The sequence below is a fragment of the Cygnus olor genome, chromosome 3, assembly GCF_009769625.2.
Source record: "Cygnus olor isolate bCygOlo1 chromosome 3, bCygOlo1.pri.v2, whole genome shotgun sequence".
Classification (NCBI taxonomy): domain Eukaryota; kingdom Metazoa; phylum Chordata; class Aves; order Anseriformes; family Anatidae; genus Cygnus; species Cygnus olor.
The window spans coordinates 56,518,665-56,542,859 of NC_049171.1; the positions used below are offsets into that span (position 1 = coordinate 56,518,665).

The 24,195-nt window shown below is 41.1% G+C and overlaps 1 protein-coding gene across 20 annotated transcripts in view; it reads left to right on the top strand.

Annotated features, from left to right (window-relative positions):
- The window catches only part of NCOA7 (nuclear receptor coactivator 7), a 94,028-nt gene that overhangs the window by 54,383 nt on the left and 15,450 nt on the right, over positions 1 to 24,195 (top strand). For 13 of the 20 annotated variants that reach the window (XM_040550903.1, XM_040550908.1, XM_040550901.1 and 10 more), the window contains exons 4-10: positions 9,457 to 9,536; positions 10,412 to 10,519; positions 11,849 to 11,950; positions 12,999 to 13,124; positions 15,558 to 15,742; positions 17,158 to 18,224; positions 19,802 to 19,970. In XM_040550903.1, the coding sequence (XP_040406837.1) occupies positions 9,457 to 9,536; positions 10,412 to 10,519; positions 11,849 to 11,950; positions 12,999 to 13,124; positions 15,558 to 15,742; positions 17,158 to 18,224; positions 19,802 to 19,970 (1,837 nt within the window). The remainder of the gene's footprint in view (positions 1 to 9,456; positions 9,537 to 10,411; positions 10,520 to 11,848; positions 11,951 to 12,998; positions 13,125 to 15,557; positions 15,743 to 17,157; positions 18,225 to 19,801; positions 19,971 to 24,195) is intronic. The other 7 variants (XM_040550916.1, XM_040550914.1, XM_040550915.1 and 4 more) reach the window with 3 other exon arrangements.

Below are 24,195 nucleotides of genomic sequence, written 5' to 3' on the forward strand. Positions count from 1 at the left end.
TTTACATTTTTTAAAGCATAATCCAAAAAATTAAGCTCCCCAAGAGAGGAACTGAAAACTTGTTTTATACGAATAGTATGGATATCTCAAATTTGTACGGTGTTGCGTTTTGAAATAGTGTTCCTCATACTAAAATTTCACGTAAGAATGTGACTCATGGTTTAGAGCGCTCTATAAAATATAAGAAAAGGTAATAAGAGCGAGATTGATTCTGCCATCTTATGTTGATGGATTGACTCTGCATCGTATATTAACAGGATATTAGCAGCATGTATTAGCTTGTGTTAGCAGTTTGCTCATGGTATTCGAGGAGCTGCTCGTTCTTTGCTATAGTAACTGTCATTTAGTTCCGCAGAGAGAGGAGTTCTCATTAATTCCTTATAGAGACTGAATGGTGCAAACACAATTTTAAAACTAGCGAGGGCTTCTTTTCCTCATAAAATCTGTTATTCCTTACTGCTCTCCTGTCAGCTGTCTATTTGCTGCAAAACTTACTGATTTTATGCCATCCGATTCTTTCTGGCTGTTCCTCAGTCTTTAAGAGTAATAAACAAATTTCATAGGTGCAAATTGGTTTTCTTTTTAAAATTTCTTTTAAAAGTGGTTCAGGATAGACTTAGGCAACCTCCACATGCCTGGTGACTGTAGTTTACATAGGCAATGGTTTCATAAGTACAGATAAGTGATATGAACAGCTTGATGTTCAGCAACATGAATTAACACCTTGCTGTGGCTGAAAGGGGAGGCCCTGTGCTTCCTGTCCCTGCTCCATCTGATCATAAGGTAAGATGAATCAATTCACTTCACCAACAAAAAAATATTGAGTTAGTTTTTTGTTTTAATCAGTTGAATTGGCTCTTTTTGGGATCAGGTGAGAGCTGGAGTCCAAGGTAAAAGCATACAAGGAGAGAACAGCTCTCCCCTAAGAAGCCATTGTTTTGTCTTACAGGCAAATTCTTCTGGAGAAGAACTGAGTGTCACTGCTAAATAAGTGAGGCTGAAGGAATCTAGAGCAGAAGTCATACACTTCTCTGGTTAAGCTTTATATAAATCCTCTGAAACTTCAGCCCTGTGTAGCTTTGTATAAATGTACTGCATTGCACGAACGCTTTTCTGCCTCGTGTTTAAGTAAGCTATTGAACTAATCATCTAGGCCGCTGTACCCTTGCTGAGATCAGTTTGGTAGCTGTGTGGATTTTGCTTCTGTTGCATTCCCTTAATGCAATTCGAATGGTTCTTGATGTCTCAGTCTTTCCTCTTCTGTATGGTGTTTGTGTGTAGGGGAGTGCATATTACAGTTCATCCTCTAAATACTTTTCTCTGTGTAAGCAGTGTTGACTTTGCCTTGGGCTCATGTGATGTATAGTAACTTCTACAGTTTACGTGCTCTAAATGCCATATAATTTAAGAGCTGTTTGTGGTTGGTTTTTTCCTGTTCTCCAAAGTATTCGCCTTTTTTGTAGAAAAAAAATTACTTCACCCAGTTTTATTTTTTAATCCCTCTACCATTTTTATTTCTGCCCTTCATATGTTTAGCTGCAATATATTATTCACAGATTTTTATTTGTTCGTCTCCTCAACGTTTAAAAATACTAACTTGATTTATACTGTGAAGACTACCTCTGCAGAGAACTTTTTGTCCTGTTACCAACCTGCAGTCTTGGATGAGTCACAGAGGCCTACAGATGTACAGCTGGGGTTGAATTTTAAGCATCTGAGCGGTCCCTTTTGTTTCCGACACTGCTCTTTGCCTGTGTGTGGTGTTGTGGCAAACATTTTCCAGTATGATAGTGTGAACTACCACTTCCAAGAAACAGGAAGAAAAAGTTCAAGATACTTGATACTTCAAGATACTTAAAAGATTCAAGATACCAGTATAAAATCTTCATGAGGGATGCAGTTACTTCAGAGCCCCAAATTGCTCTTGGAAAACTTAATCCAGACAATTAGGCAAATCCTACCCAAAATGAAACAGCGACTGGTATCTCAGCATCAGTTACATCTCCAAGAGCAAAGCTGAATATGGCTTAGTAACACGGTTCATAACTGTTAGTTTTTGGCTCAGCCTCAGTATGTATTTCAGCCTTGTATAAGGAGGTACTCATTTACATCTGCACGAACTTGGCTAATGGAAGTGTTCCACTTGTGGCATTCGCACTTGGTTTAAAAAAACGGTATGAACTGTTACCCAAAATGTGATGGGCAGGAATGAGATTTTTCTCTTACCTGTCTTCCTTGCCACTCTTCAAACACTAATCACTTTCTCCTTTGGAGAGATGCTCAGGATAACTACATTTCTTTACATCACATTCCCACAAAACGGTTGTTCAGAAGCAGCCACAGCTTTGCCTCAAACCGGGAAGGGAACGCAAGCTATGTTTTGATTCCCAGGCAGATGAAGTTACGGTTTGCTAGTGCACCCAGCCTCTCTCAGAGAGACTTAGGACACAGAAGGTCTGTAGTACACTAGGACAGCGTTACCTGGCACAACAACAAAAAAAAGCACGTGTAGCCAGTTTACTTGGGGGCAAAGAGACAGCTAGGATCCTTGCATCTGGAAGGCTGGGAAAACACTGCTCTCCAGCTGATATATATCTTAGCTCATTCTTAACGTGTACTTAGCAAGAAAGCTGCTTGTCAGACCTGAAAAGTGGGTTTGTAGTCCCAAAGACTCCTCTCATTTTTCATTTTACATTAATTGCTCTGTCAGAAACCCATTACCTTTCACAACAGCCTTCTTTTGCCTATTTTTGATCATTATGGCTACAACAAGAACCCCCCCCCTCCCTTTTCTCATGTTCTCTCCCTTCTTCCCTGTGACTCCAAATATTCCCATTGCAAATGGGCTGCTTTGCACCTGGAAGAAGGTGGGAGAGCACTCCCTGGTAGTCACCCATCTGCCTTGCCCTTGGATAAGTTTCACAGGAGCTGCAGGCAGAAACTGCCCTGCCCACCAGCATCTGCCATGACCTATTTCTCAGTAGTGGTCTCTACCTGCAGAAGTTTTTGTTTTATCTGATACGACATTATCTGACCTGAACCCTTCCTGTATCTTCAGCTGGCACCCAGCACACCAGCAGCCCTCCGCCACCCCCGCCTTTGGTGGACGTCCTCTGCACGTCCTTGCTGCACGTGCCACTGCACATCCTCTCCTTTAAGCTTTCTTTCTGACTATAATGTTCAATATAAAGACTCTTCTAGTCAGCACTCTGACATGTTTTTCAGGCTCAGCACGTTTCAGCTACTGCCCTGTTGTTTTCCAGGTGAGGTTTAAAGCTGAAGCACCGGACTGCTGGCTGCATCTCGATGTTTCTTTACAGCAATGTGCTAAATAATTCTCTTGGCAGTTGCGCTACATGAACTGCCTCCCTCTGAAATAGTCTTTTTTTTTCCCTCTACCTAAAATTCAGTGACCTTTTTAACTAGATCTTTGCTCCTCCTCTCACTTTTCTAACATATGCTAGTAAAGGAAACTTTGAGTGCTGCGGTGCACATCTTGCCATCTTAACCATCAGAGCCGCTTAGTTGCTGGGTGCTTGGCGTGCTGGGGGAGCCTCTTGTGCCCCTCACGCTTTCTTTGTAGGATTTGTGTCTCCTGCTGTGTCCCCGTCCATCCTGCCTGATGTGCATGTGCCAGCAAAAGAGCAACAATGACACTGCCCTGCGCCGTACCTCCTTTTGCTTTGCATTTTAGCACAGTGTGTTTGCATTGTAATAACCTGTTGAAAATGTAACATACAGCATTGCTTTGTGCCTCTGCAGATTAAACCAGAGCACCTAAAAACTCAGTTTGTGAAGGAAGGAGTTGATGACTGGATAGAAGAGGAGTTTAAGTTCCTTGAAAATATTTTCAGTTTTCCATGTAGAAGCTGCAGTATATGAATATTGCATGAGTCTCAGGTCCAAATTCTTATTTAAATGTGCCTTAAAATACCATCTCCATTTATTGCAGAAGGAGTTACTACCTTTGTTATATCAGCTCTTGGAAGTGTTGTGACTTTGTTTTGGGGCCGTGTATTTTCAGGTGATCTCTTCATTCCTTTAAAAGACATGCCTGGAAAGTAGCTAGTGCACAACCACGATCAATTGTTAATGAAAACAGAGAAAAATTGTTCAGGCTGTAGATATTTCAGAATTGATGTGGCAGGATTTGTTATTGGTCTGGGAGTTACTATTCCCCTATGGCAGAAGTTTCACTAACTGATAAGCACACATGAGCTCATGGATGGTGACAGCTGACTTGTTGTTTCAGTGGTTTCAGAACAAAAGGAAGCTAAATGATGAAATGATTCAGTCGAGGAAAAATAGAAGTAAAGGTAAGGGCTTGGCAGGAGGGTGTTGGAGAAGTGGGAAGCAGAACTGAAGAACAGACACCAAAGATGGTGTGGGGGGGTCATCGGTGTGTTGTCTTTTAAATTCTCCTCACGTAGCATGGTTGCAGTCCACTACCCAAATCCGAGCTGAGAATGTTTCCATCTACCTTGCTGCCTTTGCCTGCCACAAGCCAGAAAAAGTGCTTGTAGAGGCAAAACTAAATCATCTTGTACTCAACTGCTCTGTGTATACAGCATTTCTGAAAGTTATTAAAACGTCAGTCTAGAAAGCAGAGATGGAAAAAATTGTTCAGATAAACTGAATCATCTTTCTCCTTCTTCCTCGACCAGCCCGAGAAGGGCTTTTGTACTCTTGAAGTCTATCTATAATGACTTAAGTGATACTTATTGTGCTACATCTCTGTCAAGAAAGTTGGTATTGGGCCTCGTTCAATGATAAGGGAGCTACCCTCAGGAAGCCTTGTCTGCGTAATTTCTTATCAGCACTCTGATTAGGTTGCTCCAAGTGATAACTGTCCTCCTCTGAATGCATTGCCTTTTAGATTCTTGCGAGCTACCTTCAGATTTTCACTCCTTGATTCTGGTTCTTGGTTAGGCCGTAACTAATACAGTTTTATTTCTTCTAGCAAATCTGTCTTAGAGATGTCGGTCTGGAGTGTCCCAAAACAGCAGCGAAGTACTCAGTGATGTGGAAGAAATACAACTAGTATCTTACAGTTAGTTCTAAGGAAACCCTCGTTGTGTTATTGTATCAATTAATAGCTCTTTTGCATCTTGAAAACAGCATGTGGTTTTCCTTGCTCTATCTCAAAAAGACCATAGTAGAAAAAGAAGTAGTAAAGAGAAGAGCAGCCTGTGTGATGAGAGAAATAGGAAAGAGTTTGAAATGAGCTAGTATTAGTTGACCTGAAAAAAGATATGACTGAGGGAAGATGTAGAGAAATCTGTGACGACATACATGGTATGCAGAAGGTGAATAAGGATTATTTAGTTGTTTATCCTCAAGATGATATTAAATAAGATGCTCGGTGAACTTAACCAAGTTTTAAACTTTAAGTAGAAGAACGGAGGCACTGGTTTATGTAGTGCATAATGTTTTTGTGGGGTTTGCTGTCATAGGACTAGTGTGGGGGTCTTGGGAGTGCAAAGGGACTGGGCCACTGTCTAGTGGCTTCTGCTCTCTTCTACCTAGAGAAATCCATTATATCTAGCCGCTCTGGGGGCTGGTCAGGGAAAAGACTGTTCTGTTTGCATGCTGCCTAAGTGTTTGTTAAGACACAGATTAATGAGTAAAATGGACTTTTGGTCTAACTATGCTATTGCCTCTGTTCTGTTAGGCTACTGAGTTTATTTACCTGGTGTGGGAAGGGATCAGTCCTTCAGCCCCTTGTTTACTTCTGCATTCCTGACAGCATTACTGGTTATTAGCCGAACTGTCAGGCCAGTTCAGCTCTCATTGCTGGTACGAAAAAGCCTCATGCTGATTTCAGCCGGTAGCAGGTTAGTCTGTAACGGTGGTGGTGACGGTATCGTCTTGCACTGGCACGTCATACACCAGTGTGAGCAGCCCAGGATTCTGTTGATGCTGCTTGACCTATTCTATCTATTTGTACAGCTATTTACATAGTTGCAGAGGTGTAATTCTCCTATCATGTGTCAAGGTCTTCTGGATGGTAAAGTGACCTCTTTGTCTTACCCCTTCAAGAGTTGCTTTCTGAACTATTGCTTTTTCGCAATGTTTCCCACAGAATTGCAAAATTAAGTATGAACAGTCTGCTAGGAAAACGAACTAGGTATAAATATATCAAGGGCAGAAAAATTTCCATTTAAAACCTGTCAGTTTTAATAGGCCTGTATTTTCTTGCCTGTTCTCACTCAGCATTCCTTTTCCCATTGCTCATTAGTTTTACTATTTTTACACAGTTCCTATTTTACAAGTTTCCTGAAATGGCAGAGAGGTACAGTCCACCCACTCCACCCTTTTCCTTCAAGTGCAGTGTGATTCCATTTGCGTTAACACGCAGTCAGCGCTCACATTTGTACGATGCCGCGTTCAGTGTACGTGCAGTGCAGGAAAACTTGGGAGGCAGAACTGAGTCACTTCACCACTAAGCAAACTTCCAAGTTCAAAAAGTAGCCAGTGGCTTTTATTTTAATGCCTGTGAAGAGGTGCATCTCTTCCATCTAGTTCTGGCTGAAAGAAATGGGGTTACTGAGGATCAGCCTGACTAGCTTCTATCGTGCCTTCGTGTGCTGTGAATGTCTGTGGGACTACTGCCTTCAGATAACGTCAGAAAACATTTGGCTTCCTGAAGATGAAATGGGAGAGGATAAGAGCACTGGGAAAATACTGTATTGTTCTGCTTTCTTTGCCAGTCGTGTTCCCCCCTACCACCCTGTTATATTGATTCATTGCAGAGTATAGATTGTCACCTTGGCCTAGCTATGTGTATAATAAGTGGAGTGAGCAGTACCTGTCAGATTTAATGGATTCATTGGAATGATTTCTTCTGAAGGGCTGATATTTATTTATCATTTCAAAGCTTTAGATGCAAAATCAAAACCACAGACTATTGAAGACTTTTCATTGTTGAAAATTATATGATATGGTTTGGAATTGACAAAGTCTGTCAAGTGGTTAGGGCTAGTGTAAGAATGATATCTGGAATCCTTGTTGTAGGACATTTTTAAACTAAAAATATAAAATCTGCACAAGAAGTTTCAGATTTTGGTTTTGAAAGGCAGGTGGATACACAGACTGGCTTCTTTTAGCCTATGCAGGTAGAGTCTGTAGGGAGTATTGTGAGAGACCAGCAGCTGCAGGCATCCTGCCTTCAGGAGTTTGAGGTACGCGAGGGATCTTTTCATGAGAGGGGAAGGTGGAAAGGAGCAGCTTTACTACTACTTTTGAGACAAAGTATGTCTCTCGGTAGCATGAAGCTGTAAAGTAGAAAGTTAACTGTGTTGGCATAGTGTTTTGTGGTCCCCTTGTGCCACAGAGAGGTTGCTGACACAGTCAGTTCTCTGTCACCTCTCTCACCATCCAAAGACAAAGTCTTGGAACTAAAACTGGTTAGCTAAAAGCATGTAGCACAAGCTCCACAGGGAAACTGCTGCTACTGTGTATTGTTATTCTTCTCATTCACATACAAATTTAACTTCATATTCAACAGGTATAAATTCTCCCTCCCTTCCCACATCTATCTGGACTGCTTTATTTTTCCCCCTATGGTCTTACTGATGCATGTCCTGTTATTATGTCATAATTGTTCTTAATAAATGTGTGCCGTTTCAAGCTAAGAAAGACTTAATGTATTTGAAAATTTGTCTACTTTTCCAGCTATACCAAATGATTTAACAGAAGGTCTAGTTTACCTGTAAACCTTTCCTTGCCTGTAATGATAGGTCACAGGCAGCTTATATAGTTTGCCTTCATGTTTGTGTTATGTAATTTTAATTATCCTGACATAATTGAAGTGGTGTCTCCTGAGTAACAAAAAAGGGTGTGATCTAACTTACTGTTAGTTGGGGAAATTTCTTCAAACAAGATTGTGCCATATTGGCAGTTGTACTTAATCGCTGTGGGAAATATCCACTGTTTGCCACTTCTGTCCATCATTGGCACTGTTTCTGATGGCTTAGTACTGTGCACTGCTAACTGCTGTCACTACCCTCTTTTTTCCATCCTTCACCATTGACTTAGATCTGAGTAAGACTGTGGCAGCGATGAAAATGCAAATGGTCAGAAAAAGGCAGCGAGAGTGCTAATTCTGAAAGTTTCGCTGTGGGTCTCCAGTCTCAGAGATGAAATTGCTGAGACAACTGAGGGATGTTCTGCTCCAAAATGCTCTCTGCCCACGTGTGTCAACTGGGCACGCCGTGAGGTGCTCGTGTTGGCCTCTGGTGGCTGATGGAGAGGGTCCCGGTGTGTGTGCATTCAGTCCTCGGGAAGTGCTGGGTCAGTCCCCGGCATTAGTGTCGCTGTGGAAACCAGTGGGCAGAAGGGCCAGGTGTGACACACTTGTGGGCCCCTCCTTTCTTTTTGTGTACATTACAGTCAGTATACGAGTCCTCGCCCTCCTTTTTACTATCTGCCTCTCACTCTGTGGAAATAGCAAAGGTTGTGGCGCAGCCTGAACGCGAGCCAGGCGCCTCGCTGTTCCCCGGCCTCCCTTCCCTGGCAGCCCCCCGGGAGGGCAGCGTCTCCTCAGCCCCACCGCCGGGTGTGCTGGGCCCGGCCCTGCCTTCTCGCCTCTCCCACCCGTGCTCGGGCCCTGGGGCACAGGGCAGCCATGCACGGCCTCTCTGCACCCCGGCCCCGCTCCTGGAGCTGGGGCTGCCCGCCGCCATCGCCCCCACCACCAGCAGGTAGGCGGGCGTGGGCCTGGGTGCGGGGTGAGCCCCTGGGGCTGAGGGCGGCCGCAGGCAGCGGGACGGGTGGGCAGCGGGCGGCTTCCCTCGTCCTTGGCTTTGCTGCCCCTCTGCCGGGGTAAGGGTGAAGAGGAGCCGCCCTGCTGGTGCTGCGTGGGCCTCTCTGGTGCTTGGGCAGGTGCAGCACGTTTGTCATGCTGGTGGAAAATGTCTTCTGAACGAGCTTTGTGCTTATGCTGTTTTATATGTGCACAAGTGTGCACACTTGTTTTGCAGGACTGTTGGTGACTTCAAGCCTCAGAGTCTAAAATAGCATTTAAGTATGAAGTACTAGTGATGAAATGGTGTTGAACTAGTATTTGCCATGGTCATAACAATGCAGTACCAGTGCATATATTCGGAGGCTGGTTTCTATCTCAGCCTTGATAGCAGCTTGTCACACAAAGTGCTTATATCCAGCAGATGAATTGTGTAGTAATCATGGAGAAAAGCATGGGAGCGGCTCCGTATCGATACGGTATCATGTAGATTATTCTTTCAGAGTTCCTGAGGGATTACTAAACCTGCTGTACTTGAAGTGTTGCCTGCCTTGCAATGCCTAGTAGTTGATAGATATTTCTGTGTCTTGTTCCCATTGGTAGCTTCAGTTTATGCTTCTTTTGAGTCTATTCGGAAACATGTTGATAATGAAACGTGTTGATAACAAATGATACACAAAAGCCAATGACAGTCTCTGCTTTTTCCTCTTTAGATGACAATCAAAACAAAACCAATGAAAAGAAAGAGAAGAAGATGGTTTCTCAGAAACCCCTTGGTACAGTAGAGTATACTGTAAGTATTACTGTGTGGTTTGTTCACATCTGCTTTTTGAAAGTGGAGTTGTTGAGGTTGACAGTGAGCCAGTGACACAAAACAGAAAGCAGGGAATGAATGCTAACTGATAATGTTTGCGTGTATGTCAGGAGGGTTTGTTCCAATTACTGTTGTGTGGGGAGAGCCGGGCTCACATCCAGAGCTGCTGTTCAGTCCAGGTGCTCTGCCTCTCCCTCACAGCTGCCAGTCCTGTTTTTACTTCTGCAATATGACCCTTTAATAGAATAATCAGTTTTGTTATTCTGAAAAATACTTCCACAGTGCTTCTCAGGGACTGCAAGCCTCTTCTTGGTCCTGAGATGACTGTGTGACCTTTCTCTAATCTGGAGCACTGAGAAAACATACTGCTGCCACTACAGCTCAGAGGACTGGCTCTGTACAGAAGGTTCCTGTGTGTCATCCAGGGTCCCTGAACAGAAGTTGCGCCCAACCCTCCCACACCCAATGTGACTGTAGAAGGCCAGTATTCTAGCTGGGAACAGAACAAGTGTCTGACTTAATGGAATCCCTTAATACTGAAGGGATAATGAACTTTCCAGTGTGTGTCTCTTTTCCCCACTTGCCATACCACATCTGAATAAGGTGCTGCTACTTTAAAGTTTGTGACAAAATGAGAGGGATATCTGTAACACATCTACCATTTTATCTACTGAATAGTGTGAGATAATATTTATTTCTTTGTATTGACATTGGCTTATCACATAAGCTGTTAAACAGGGGGTGTGTTGAATCATCAAATCTATTCCCTGCAAACAGTCTGCTAGATGGTTATAGTTCAGCTGTTATGCTGTATGTGATCACCACAATATTTTAAGCTTCGAATCTTTCTTCAGGCTGGAAATCAGGACACCATAAACAGCATAGCATTAAAATTTAACATCACCCCAAACAAGCTTGTGGAACTCAATAAGCTTTTCACGCAGACAATTGTTCCAGGCCAGGTAAATCTTTTGTATTCTATTCCTGAAACCTGATTATTTGCTATGTATTTAGAGGCTTTTTACTGCTTTCACATATCTTTTGGGTACGTGGATGCAAGGATAATGGATGGTAATTTAAAACCCCTCAAAGGTCAACTTAAGAGATCATTACATGGAGGTGCGTGGGGGGCAGTTTTGTAATTGCTGTATCTGACTTCTGTTATTTATTTGCTGTCAATAAAGCTTGAGCTCTGAAGCTCAAGAGGGGAATGGAGCTGATGTAAGAGAGTAAAATTCTTGGAAAACCTACGTGAATTTTATCTATAATATATGAAAGAATTAGAGAGTTAGATACAGTAATTGAAATGGCTCTTTGCCATTATTTTGGAGATGAGTCAGTTTTGGAGACTGTTTTCGGGAGAGTCACATAATGGAGATGGAAATATGAAGGCTGACACCTGGTTCATGAAGGGCAGATCTCTATTCCTGCTTTACAGACAAGAAGAGACTGAAATGTCCTGCTTTGCACGTAGGAAAACGGAGGCACAGAGATAGCATTACCAAGCAGACAAAAGCTGGGATAAGCTAAATTGCTTTACATTTCTCAGCATGCGTAGTTTAAAACTAAACTTCTTTTTTTTTCTTTTTTTTAGTTTTAGAAATATCTTCCTTTGCTCTGACACTTGCAACAAATGAGTGTGTTTTTATTTGGGGTGGAGGACAAAAGCCGTACTGCAATTCTCAAACTGAGAGAATGTAGAAATTCAAAGGATTACATTTTTACATACACTTGTGCTAGTGTAAAGCTTTTTATCCCTTTTAAATGCAGTGCATGTTGCTAAAATGCTGGGTCATATAAAGGATATGTTCTTAAATTTGGAGGTACAAGTATGTTTTCTGAAACAGGCAACCTAGAGTGAAGTGTTATGAATTTCTAGCACTAAAAATCCCAAATCTTCTACAATAGCCCAAAGAGAAGGTCAGAGTTTGCCATTATAAGTTAATTGCTAATAGTCATTTCACAGTTACTGGTTTTGTAGCTGTGGTAGTTGCAAGAGAAATTGGTATTGCAACTTCGGGGGGGGATGGGAGGATGTCTCTGTGTGGAAAATGTGTTATTTTCTTGCCTGTTCTGCAAAACAAAACGTAGGAGTAGATCCTGTAATTAGACCTGCACATACCCCACCATCACCATTAATGAGGAAGGATTCTAGAATAAGTAGTAGTTAAGGACTGCGTTGCAATCACAAGCAATCAATATTGGTTTGTCTTTCTAGTAGAAAGTAGCATTTGTAGCAAATAACTTTTAAAAAACGTTTTCCTAATGTTTTTACATATTTTTCTATTTAGATTCTCTTTGTGCCAGAAACAAGTGCTGCCAGGCTGTCTTCTTTCAGTCCTGGTGCTCCCGTTTCTCCTTCATCATCGGATGCTGAATATGATAAACTCCCTGTAAGTCAAACATTGTTTCACTGATCTTGTGCTCACAAAACAATTTCTGATGCTGAAGCTGAGATTCAGGCCTGTGTAAATAGTTCGGTTTTGAAGTTACAATTCAGGCCTCATGTATAGTGTTGTTAATGTTGAGTAACATTACTTTTAATTTGCTGTACTACAAATTTTGCCACCACTTAAAATAATCCAAATTAAGGGTTCTATCTGAGCAGAGAAACCCCATGAAAGATCAGTTGGACCCAGAGTATATCAGAACAATTGGAAATAGTGTAGTGTATGGTTTCTAAAGAATAGAAAGTTAGAACTGAAGGAGTATTTACTGTTTCACCCTGGAGATTTCTATGCTTTTGTGCAGTCTTTCTCTGCTGCTCTGCAGCCTTGATCCTGTCTGGGGATTCCTTATGGGAATATTAGTTTGTCTGAGCAGCCAGTATTTTTCTAGCAAGTGTACTATGGTTGTACTCAGGACTGCTGGAATTAATCTTTGTGAAGCACAGTGGCATAGTTCAACTTTCATTTTACTCAGAACGGTGGTTGTAGGTAGCATTTTCAGGGAGTTTAGCTGTCCATCTGCTGATATCAAAGCAATTAGATGTTTCAAATCCATAACCAATTAAGAGAGAAAGTGTAGAGAAGCCTGGAGTGAATTACTGGATTTAACCTTAGTCCTACCCCTCTGGGCCACCTGCATGGGAATCAACACCAGTGCCAGCGAGGCTGCACTGTGCGTAGATGGGGTGGCAGGACTGGCCCTCTCTTAATGAGACTACCTCACTGAAATACTGTGAACTGTATTCCGAGCTTGACGTTTCTGAATTTCTTGCCTGTTATTTGTATGGAGGGATTTTTTGTAATGTTACAAGGTGTTTCTTCCTTAGAGCATACTGCATTAAATGTACATACGTACCTACACATTCATGACCATCATTTTTCTTCCTTAACCAACTACCTTGTTTTTTGCTTAAACTTGCTTTTTTAGTTGCCCAAAATCTAGAAGTAGATTGTTCTGGTCCTGTTGCTTTGCACTGAGCTTTTCTTTTTTAAGGATGCTGATTTGGCAAGAAAGGCCTTCAAACCAGTTGAGAGGGTCCTGTCTTCCACCTCAGAAGAGGATGAGCCTGTGGTTGTCAAATTTTTAAAAATGAATTGTCGTTACTTCACAGATGGTAAGGTAGGTGGAACTTGGGCTTTTTCGGCATTGTCTAAGATTCTTTAAAAGCGAAATCTGTGCAGATAACGTGAGAAATGAGCACTGTGGGAGCCAGACATACTCCATGTTTGTAAAGAACATAAATGTTGTGGCTTTATCTGTCACTGCTATGTTTATTGCTGCCACAGTGATATGCAGTATAATTTTGTTCGTTAGTATTTTTTTAATATTATAATAACTGCTTTATGGAGGAACAGCTCTTCTAACCACCTTCATTCCCTTACCATGACTTAACCAGAAATATCTGCTTCAGAGTTTATTGTTTGACACAGAAAACTGCACTTCAGAGTTCAGACAATTCAGGATTAGTTGTCCAGTCACATCAAGTTGTGCAACAGCTTTATAAGATGAACACATGCCTATCTATTTCATTTATGACTTTAAGCTAAAATTTAACTCGTTTAACTCTCCAGATTGTTTCCAAATATGTTCGTATTAGTTCTGCATTTGGTAATGAATGTCACACAAACTCTAATAAAAAGATAAATACTGCATGAGAAGACCTTTTCATTCTTTTCCCTAGAAGCATTCTTGTGACATACATGTTCCCATTAAGAATGCAAACCTAAATTTTACAGCAGCAGTTTTAGAAGTGAAGGCACAACACTTATGCAGTATCCTGACCCTATTCTCTTCTTAAGGTTGCAATACTTTATGTTCTTGAACTGTCTGCTTTCATATATCTGCTCTTTCATATATCTGCTCTTTAACACATCTCTTGTTGACTCTGTTCTTAGTTAGATGTCTGCATTTTTGGGCTTTTAAGTTCTCTGGAATTTATAATACTGGTCATACTAACCACTGTGGTTTAAAGATATTTTTTCCACCTTAATCCTGTGAATTCCGTAAGATGGATGTGTTTAGAGTTTTTTGGTTTATTTTAGCATGGAGTGGATGAGGACGGCATTGAACCGCTTTGCAGTTTCCATAGACTCTTATTCTGTAGGAAGTAATGGAGGGCTACTTGATGTCTGCACGTAGATTAGGGCAATACTATTGCTTTGTTATATGCTGCTTGCTAGGTGTAGAGGATGCAGATTGCCTTTTTTTCCCCTTTTTTTTTCTTTTTTTGCTCCAGGGCTGAAAAAGTAATTTGTTTGCAGTCAAAGCAGTGGAATGTGCGACACCATCTTTGTCAGTGTAACTAGAATCCCTTGTTGCCTTGCTTCCTGAAGTGAGTGGGGGGAAGTACAGCCTACTGATGTGTTGCTCATCTGGATAGATAGAGTACATAGCTGGGGAAGAAGCTTCTGCACTTGATTTTGATTCTTTCATCCAAAGACAAATGTGTGTACTCTGTGTACTTGTCATACAGGAGAAGCATATGGGAGAGACTTACAGACCTTGCTTTACAAGGGAGCAGGCACACATGCACTCATTTGCCAGTGCCAAGCCATCAGCTTTGTCTCCCGAGTTAAAAACAAAACAAAACAAAAACAAAACACACACACACTAAACAAACAAACACACACAAATTGTGGTTCTTTACCTGCCTATTTGTTAGTCTTCCCTGGCCTGCTTTGCAGATGACCTTGAATAATTGATATTATCCACGGTGTTGGTCATTCCTGTTAAACTGTGGCTCCTATTTGTCGTATGTGATGATTTGTGCACAGTACAAAAAGAGTTGGTCTGGTGAAGTTTGCAGCTTGTCTGGAAGAGAGGGTGCAGGACCAAGACATTAGAAATCTTCTTTGTAAACCTTGAAATATGGTCAGATGTCACAGGTTGAATGATGGCTGATGCAGTCTTTTATTGAATAAATGGCTAGATCATGTTTTTGTGAATTAAATGCATCTTCTACAGCTGTGCAAAATATGCTTGAATCAGAGGTACCAGGAAAGAAACTGCTTCATATTAGGTACTGTATATAGAAGCTTTTTGCATGTACCACTTGGAATTCCAAATCAAGGGGATTTGGAATTTAGCTTAGCATGGTAACCTTGACATTTCCATGATGAAGACTACCGTCAGGTGTGCTAGTTGCCTATAAATTCGTATATTGTGTGAGGGTGGCTGTATCTAGGATAAATTTGCTTGTTTATTTTTTAAATCCACTACCCTATTTTGTCTGAGGTTGATTATCAGTCTGCAGCTCTAGCTTGTAGCAGCTAACACAGAAAGTTGGGTAGTTCAGATGTTCCTCCTTAGTAGCCAGAAACTTGGATGTCACTAAAATCTTTTTTCTTTACTCTCCTTACAATGTCTGACTTGATGCAATTGGAAAAAATGTTTTGTTACCAAATATTGTGTGACAGGGATATAGAAAGGCAGGAGAGAGTTTGGTGATTTTTTTATTCATTTTTTTTATTTTTAGTCTAGTAGCCTAAATGCTACTGAGTTATGATAAGTTAATTGCATGTGATATGTTAACTCTTCCTCCTTCTGTTGCAGGGTGTAGTTGGAGGAGTCATGATAGTGACTCCAAATAACATCATGTTTGACCCACATAAATCTGATCCTCTGGTAATTGAGAATGGCTGTGAAGAATACGGGCTAATCTGCCCCATGGAGGAGGTTGTCTCTATAGCTCTCTACAATGACATCTCTCACATGAAGATTAAAGATGCATTGCCATCGTAAGGAGTATTCTTTCCTGAACTTACGTTTACATATTTTCCCTAAGGGTCATGGAAATGGAGGGAGGTGGAGGGCAAAGGGCTTTAATCACAGAATGCAGCAGAATATAAGAAATCAGGGGATGAAAATGCCAGCTAAGGAATGATTCAAAGGAATTATGTTGTCCTTTTGCTTAATGCTTAGAGGAATTCAGTGGCAGAGAGACATGGGTCATGAATATGGGAATTGCAGTGCAAAGGAGACGAGTAAAAAAAAAAAAAAAAAAAAAAAAAAAACAATGACAAGCATTGGGTGGCATGCCTTGGTTGGGCTCTTGTACTATCTGTTCTCTAAGGTTATTTCAGTGGAAGTGAAGACGGTTTGTTCTGAACACATTTGTTGTTACGAGGACCATTCTGAGAGTATTATTTAAAACCTTTGAAGATAAGACCTTAACTGCTATCTTCAGGACTTGCAAAAATATCATTTTGTAGAACACTTCCAATTCAGAACCAGAGAAGCTTTGGTAGTTAGAATTTGTAATACATAATGGTCTTGGGGAGTGGTCTTAAGTGTAGTGTAAGCTTAATTTGTTCTAAGCAAGATGGAAACTCATCTACTTCCCTCCATTTTCTTATTTCAAGAAAAATTTTCTAGATACTTGTGTTATGCTCGTCATTAGAGTGTCTAGTAACTTGTTAGTAACTCCTAAGTGATGAAAGTCTTGCATTCTTATTCACCTCAGACTTTTTAGCAGTAAGAAAGAGCTTACGCAGTTTGCTGCTGTGTGCTGTTAAATTTTTAAGAATTTTCCTTTTAAGAGCGTTTTATGATTATCTTGCATTAAAAATAAATCTTTGTGGAAGTCTGCATTAAGTAGTAGGTTTTAGCGTTGATAAAAGCAAAAGGAAAAAAGATGTGTTGACAGTTACCACTTTGCAGTAAACATGTTTAAACAGGGTACAGCTTCTCTCTGATTTGCTTTCTTCTCAAAAATGCATTTTTACTGGTTAGGAAGGCATGAAAAACCATTGAACTACCAATCAGTATAGCCTTGACACATTGTCAGGTGTGGGAAGTAACGATATTAATATGATATGAATTAAATTCCAGCAGCTAAATACATGTCCTGTGTTTTCTTTTGGTCAACTTCTGATGACTTGCACATTCTTATGACATCTGTACCATTTCTTCACCTGTGTCTCATAGTCTGCAAAGTGATTTACTCATTTTATTTTGGTATTATCCTTTCCACATTTTTCTCTGTTTTCTTTAAAGTCATTTATTTCCACTGATGTATGTTTATTTTGGAGAAAGTAATTTTGAGTTGAGTTTCAGACTTTAAGTTGATATATTATTCATTTTTCTTTTCCATTTTTTTCTGTTTCCATTTTGCTTTTAACATCCTATGTACATCCGCCATTTTCCGTGGCAGTGACATACCAAAGGATCTTTGTCCTCTGTACAGGCCAGGAGAATGGGAAGACCTTTCCTCTGAGAAAGATATCAATCCTTTCAGCAAATTCAAATCCCTTAGCAAGGAAAAGAGGCAACAGAACGGGGATTCATCCACTGTGCCAGGTGCCAAACAGATAAAACCTTCAGATAAGGAAAAGTCTGCTGATTTTGAAGTTCTTCAGTCATCTGAGAGTACAGGTTCAGTCAAATCAAAGTCACTGGAGTTTACCAACAATATCACTGCCACTGAGCATTTGGAAAAGTTTGCTGTGGATCCACGTACCAAGGAGCCTTCTGGAGAAAAAAACGTTTCAGACATCAGAACCAAAGACAACTCCCTTCTGGGAAGAGGAGGGGATGATTTCATCGAACTGGAAAAGACATCATCTCGTGTGGATAGAGGGCTGGACAGGAAAATCTCAGTAATGGAAGGCTTGCTGGCTGACCCCAAGGAGTTGGGGAGAACTAAGCAGCAGGTAACCAAACCTGCTACAGAAGTCCAGGAGCACTTGACTGTTGATTCCTTGGAAAAAAAGGACAGTGTTGAACCTAAAGCTGACTTAGACTTAGAGCTGTGTGAAAAGCAAGATGTTATTCCAGAAGTAAACAAATGTGTCAGTTCCCCGACAGGTAAGGTGGAGACTGCATTGGACACTAAGAAAGAGCTAGAGAAAGATAAACTTATCGAATTTTACCTCAATAAAGATGGGAATGGGTCTCAGTCATCTGAAGACTTACACAAGGCTGAAATCCAGAAAGGTGAAAACAATAAAGCAATTGGCATAGACCTTACACTTAGCTGTTCAAAGTCCCAAGCTAATGAAGTCCATACAGTTAAAAGTATGGAGCTTGATTCCTGCTGCACTGAGAGGAAAGCACCTTCATTAGAAATCAGCTCAGCAGCAGCAGAGGAAAAGGATCTGAAAGAGTCTGTGGACTCTTCATTAGTACCAGCTGTAGACAAGACCTGTCAAGAAACACAGTTAGACAATCAATCAGAGATCAGACTGTGGCTGCTGCAGAAAATTCAAGTGCCAATTGAAGGTAGGTCTCTGGTTATCCTTGTTTCCTCTGAGACTTGGACAGCATTATGACGGTAACCTTTGAATTGATATCCTTCTGCTCTGAATTTCCTATTTCTATGTACTGGTCTTTTTCGTTGTTTTTAATCTTGTATATTATAATTTAATATATTTTTTTTGATATTTAGAAGAAAAAAACACACCTTTAAACTCCCTAAGCTTCTAGTTTAATAAGTAGCTTGCATGCTCTTTCCATATTCGGTGATCACCGTTTATATAAACTTCACCTCATATAAACCTCACCGCTGGATACTGGCTTTAAGAAGGACAATAAAATGTCATCCAGCTGGAATACTGACAGGGATGCATCATGGCATAGGAATTGTCACTCCATATTCATAACTTCTCGTTCTTCAGTGGTGTTGGTCAGTGTATTTCTGATAGAATCCATCACAGTGTGTATAGCAGTGCTTTGCTGTGAAGTGGGTCCTTTAGTATTGTCACTGTCTCCTTCGGGTGTCTTTGATGCTATGGAAATGCCTAAAGAAGTGATAAATAGGAGTATATGTAGAGTCTTATTGATACTTTTGTTTTGATTAGTCTTTTTTTTTTTTTTGTAAGTAAAATTCAGGAAGTTACTGGAAAGCATATAAGAAAAAGAAATCTCACTTTAGGTAGCCCATTCGCATACTACTGTTTCTACTGTTACTCGGGACATGTGAGCACTAGTCCATCCCAGAGCGTTAGCCTAGTGAGCTAATGGGCATCCCCCCGATCCACGTCAAGTGGTGGAGGGCAATTAGAGTGGAAGTCTTCATTTTAAAAACATACGTTCTTAACATAATTTTACCTTTCTTTTGGAAGGGTTTATGTCTTGCTAGTTGCATTTGATGATTGTTCTCATAGGAAAACAACGGCAAAACCAGAAAATGGCTGTATGTGTACTCCTACAACTTATGCAGCGATTTCAGTGCAATTGAGGTTACGGTTTAATAAACATTTTTTTCTGTCAAACTGGCAATTTAAGAACTTACACCACTCTTATGTTTTACCCTGTCCCCCCTGTGCAGACAAAAGGTGTTGGTATGGCTGTTTGATATCACGGTGGAGGAACTGATTGGGCTTGGTGTGCGTGCACAGTTGCTCTTTAGCTGGATCAGTTTCCTGGACCCACTCAAACACTGGAGTGGGAAGGAGGGATCTAGCAGGAGAGGAGACAGCAGTGGCATTACCCTTTGCTGTGGTGCGGTGTGTTGAGCTGGCTGTGATGACCGAGGTAGTCAAGGTCTTCTCTTCTGCTGTCCCCCTTCCTTGCCTGCTTCATGTTGCTGTCTGCACCCAGCCTGATTGTCATACTGATGTGAGCTGCAGTGCTATTCTGTACGTTGCTGTACAACTGAGGGGGATACAGCCCTGATGAAATGGGAATAGATAGCCACAATATAGAATGAGCAAGGATTTGCTAAACCGGTTTTGCTATTTAATGACATTAGGTTTAATTCTGTGTATGATAATTCTGAGTCTTCTGTGCCGATATTTTATCAGTTGCCGTAGCTGTACTGTCCTGTAAACAGTCCATTTCTCCTGTCTCTTGTTCAGATATGCTTCCTTCAAAAGAGGAGAAGAGCAAAACTCCTCCAATGTTTCTGTGCATTAAAGTAGGCAAACCCATGAGAAAGTCCTTTGTGTCTCAGAGCACCACCATGTCTCAACAGTACAGTAAAAAGATAAAGCAACCAGAGTACTGGTTTGCTGTTCCTCGGGAAAGGTAAGCTACAGCACTTAATTTGTAAATGTGTAGTGCTTTCAAGAGTTGAATGTGACTTTCCCCTGTGTGGTCCACGGTGTCAAATGCAGCAAGGATGCTGAGATGAGGAGAGGGGTGCCCCCGTTTTATTGCGTGCCAGAGAGAGAAAGGAATGTTTCTTGCTGGTCCAGTTATACTTTCCAGAGGGAAAGAAGAAGGCAGTAAGTGTCACATGGAAGATGAAAAGGGTGATATACGTGTTGCTAGCTCATGATAAAAGCACTGGGGAATCATCTGGGTTTTGGGCATAGTGTAGGAAGTGAGGGAAAGGTGGAGCGGTTGCAAAAGTGCCAAGGAATCCACGAAGGTGTCATTGTTAAAAATAGGTACCTCACATGAGCAAAGGACAAGAAGTGGAAAAGGGAGATGCTTCTAACTGAATGGGTGTGGCTGCTTCTGACTTCGTGCCCATGAAAACAAACAAAAAAAAACACACATCCCTTTGCGATAAAATCTGCTTAAATGGTCTGTGCCCTTAGGTATATATGTATAAAGAGTAGTACTATAGAAAAAAAAAAGTAAGGCCTGTGATTTTTCCACATAAATCACACAGGAGTTTTCCCTGGCTGTGAGGAATCACATCCCTGGTCTTTCTCTTGCTAGAAGGCAGCAAGAGCAACTCTCATCTCTGCTGATGAACCAAAATACAGAAATTAGTGATCATACTTTGTGTGAATAGATACTAGAAAGGAAGAATCTGAATCTGTGATAAATTTCAGTGGTGTGTCTTTAAGATGCAGTTCGTTTTTATCTTTTTTAAAAGAAAATCAGAGTATTTATTTTCAAATTTGTAGTATATGTGTGAAGTTAATGTTTATTTCATATATTTTAGAAATGAGTGTTTTAAGCAGACCAGTAGTGTGGAAGCTGCTGACACGGGAGGAGGGGGAGAGGTTTAAACCAGCTAGAACGTGGCCATCAGGAGTGTAGCTGCAGGTAGCTTTTGGTTTGCTTGTTATCTGCTGAAACCGGTCCTTGGCTTCTCAGGGATTGCAAAAGTATGGGTTCAGAAAATTCTGGTTTGGTGTATGCGTAAAGACTTCAAGGGGTTAGAGTGATGCTGCAACACAACACAAGGTCAGTTACTGCTTTGGAGATAGCGTGTCTGGTGTTGAATAAAGCTACCGGGACTGAGGTTGTCTCTGACCATTGTTCTGTGTAACAGCTAAATCTGTTAAACAAAGTGGGAAAGTAGCTTCTGTACCTGTTGTTTTAAAAGCAGAAAATTTATTCTTAGCGGGGGGATCTAACTAATACACAAACTTGAGCATTGATAATTGGTTTATGCTTCAGTTTTTAGAACAGTAAAATTAATTTCTGAAGTGAGCTATTGCAGTGTTTGGTCACGTTGGCTGACGAGGCAAATCTTGGCTGTCGCATCCGCTGTTTGGATCTTTATCAAAATGGTGGTGCATGTTGCAAGATTGGGTCATTCCAGTGATGTTCACACATGCCTGTTTAAACACCACGTGGGTGTGTACAAGGTTGCACAGAACCCGGGGCAAAAATTAAACTTGAGACCCACTCCACCATTTTAATGCAAGATATGTATTTGCCTAACAAGTGGGTGTTTTCTTTGAAGTCTCAGACATATCTGAAAGCAAACTGTGTAGTTTCCTGCTCACTGATGGGATTGCTTGGTACTTGAATTACAAGATATGTGATCACTGGTTTTGCATCTTGAGAAGGTCACGGACAATACGCTATTTGGGATAGCTCTGCAATGTATTTTTGATGCAACATATCAAAATAAATATAATCTGCATTCAAAATATGTTTAAATTTAGTAAGTTATGTAGGAAAATATCAAAAATACCTCTCGTCTCATTGGCCATAAAGCAGCGTAAATAAAATACTTGCTGTCACTGTAGCTTATGCAGCATCTTCATGTTTCCATCAATAAACAAAAAAAAGTGAGATTGTGAAGAAATTAGTATGCACGTCTATAATCACTGTGTAAGTTGAATCACAGAATGGTTTGGGTTGGAAGGGACCTTAAAGCTCATCCAGTTCCAACCCCCTGCCATGGGCAGGGACACCTCCCACCAGAGCAGGTTGCCCAAAGCCCCATCCAGCCTGGCCTTGAACACCTCCAGGGATGGGGCATCCACAGCTTCTCTGGGCAACCTGTGCCAGGGCCTCACTACCCTCATGGGCACAATCTAAATCTCCCCTCTTTTAGTTTAAAGCCATTACTCCTTGTCCTATCCCTACACCCCCTGCCAAAGAGTCCCTCCCCAGCTTTCCTGTAGGCCCCCTTTAGGCACTGGAAGGCTGCTATAAGGTCATTTAACTGTATTTTTCTGTGACTTATTACTGTTTGCTGTTGAAACAGCTTTGGTAACCAATTGCCAAAATGACTTCATTTTCACCCTGAGCCCTGTAATCTGCTGCTCCCAGCAGAGTTGCCGTTCCGCGTGCAAACAGCCTGCTGCTTTTGTGCCCTTGGCAGGCTTCGGTAAAGCTGCATGTTGGGGAGTGAGTGGGGGATGAGGGACACCCTCCTTTTAAAAGTTTTTTTTTTTTTTTCCTCTACACAGGGAAAAGTGCTGGCCGATTTTCTTTATAAAGGGCGTTAGTAAGTTCTTCTAGTTCTTCTCTCGGTATACGTGACTTCACAGGGTGCTGCGGGTGGCCCAGCGACACTGATGACCCTGAGCAGCGCAGCTGAGTTAATCAGCGACTCTGGGGCTGCTCTGTGTAGCTTTGCTTAATCACAGAGGCATTTGTCTTAGCACGTAATGGGGGAGATGGACATCGCTGTTGTCCTATATAAGGATCACCCAGTCTCAGGCAGCTTCTCATCAGGGTAACTGTTCGTCTGAGCAGAGAGGCACTCAAGGTTTTGGACAGTAATGAAAAGATCGAGTCTTTTGCTGAGAAGCCTTGCAATGGGTGTAGCTTACAGTATCAGAGGGTGAGTCTGTGTGCGCTCTGTGGTTTTGTGCTTAAGGATATTGAGATGGAATGTAGACTTTTTCTAACTTTGTGGATTTTGAGTAGCAGTAGGTGAGTAATTATGTCACTCAGACTTCCTCAAGCTGTTGCAGAGGAGGATGCCTTGTGCTGGGACAGAGATGCTCTAATGCATAATTCTTCTTTACAAACGTGTATCCTAGCAAATAATTTCCTCACTTTAGCGTTGACAAGTTCCTCAGTCAAGAAGTAAATTTGTTGGTTATCTATAATATAAATTTAGCAGACATAATTTGTTTAATGAATATATATTATTTTGTGTTGATTTAAAATGCATCGCATTAAAATCATGCTGCTGAGAGGGCATCCACTTCCTTGGAAGTTACTTTTTGCTAGAGCAGGCAGGATTCTCAAAGAGGAAAAACAGCAGAGTTTGAGCCTTGCTTCTTTTTTTCAGTCTTAGCCTCCTCCCCATTGATTTTTGGTTTGGTTTTGGGGAGTCGGGTGAGGTTTGTTTTTTTGTTGTTGTTTGTTTGTTTGTTTGTTTTGTTTTTTGATTTTAAAGTTTGTTTCTTTTGGTAGAGTATGATTTTGCTTTGTTGTGACTCTTCTTCATATCTAGCGCATAAAACATTGAATTTAATACGATTGAAGTTGAGATCTTGAAGAACTTACAGCATAACTACCTACAGTCAATACTTGCATGATGCTTTCCATGCATTTACACAGAGATTTGCATAAAGCATTGATTAAAAAGATCCTGATGGTGAAGTAACTCTTCTGTGCCCTTGTTAATGGAGAGGAATAGGTAGCATAAAGCTTAGATTTAGACTCCTTTTGAATTATCCTTGTATGAGTATAGTAGTACTTGATACCTTGTAGTCTACCACAAAGTAGTACTTTGATATCTTACTTATCAGGAGCCTAACAGATGGCCTCCAGGGGTCCCTTCCAACCTCAGCCGTTCTGTGTTTTGAGGCCAGGAGCTGCTAGTGGACTTGGAGCCCTTGTACATGTACCATCAGGATACACAACCCTTCTCACCCGTTAATTACCTGAAATCATTCATTTATGGAAAACTTCTTTGCCTCTACCCCAGAGAAGTCAGATGTTGTCATATTACGGTGGTGATGATGTCACTTTGGAAAGTCCTGAATTGAAGTACGTCTTTTAGAAGAAAAATCATTTACAGTTCCCTCTCAGGAATCAACAGTAGCTTGACAAGTTGATTAATACGTTTTATTGATAATTGCCTCTGCCATTTAAAAAA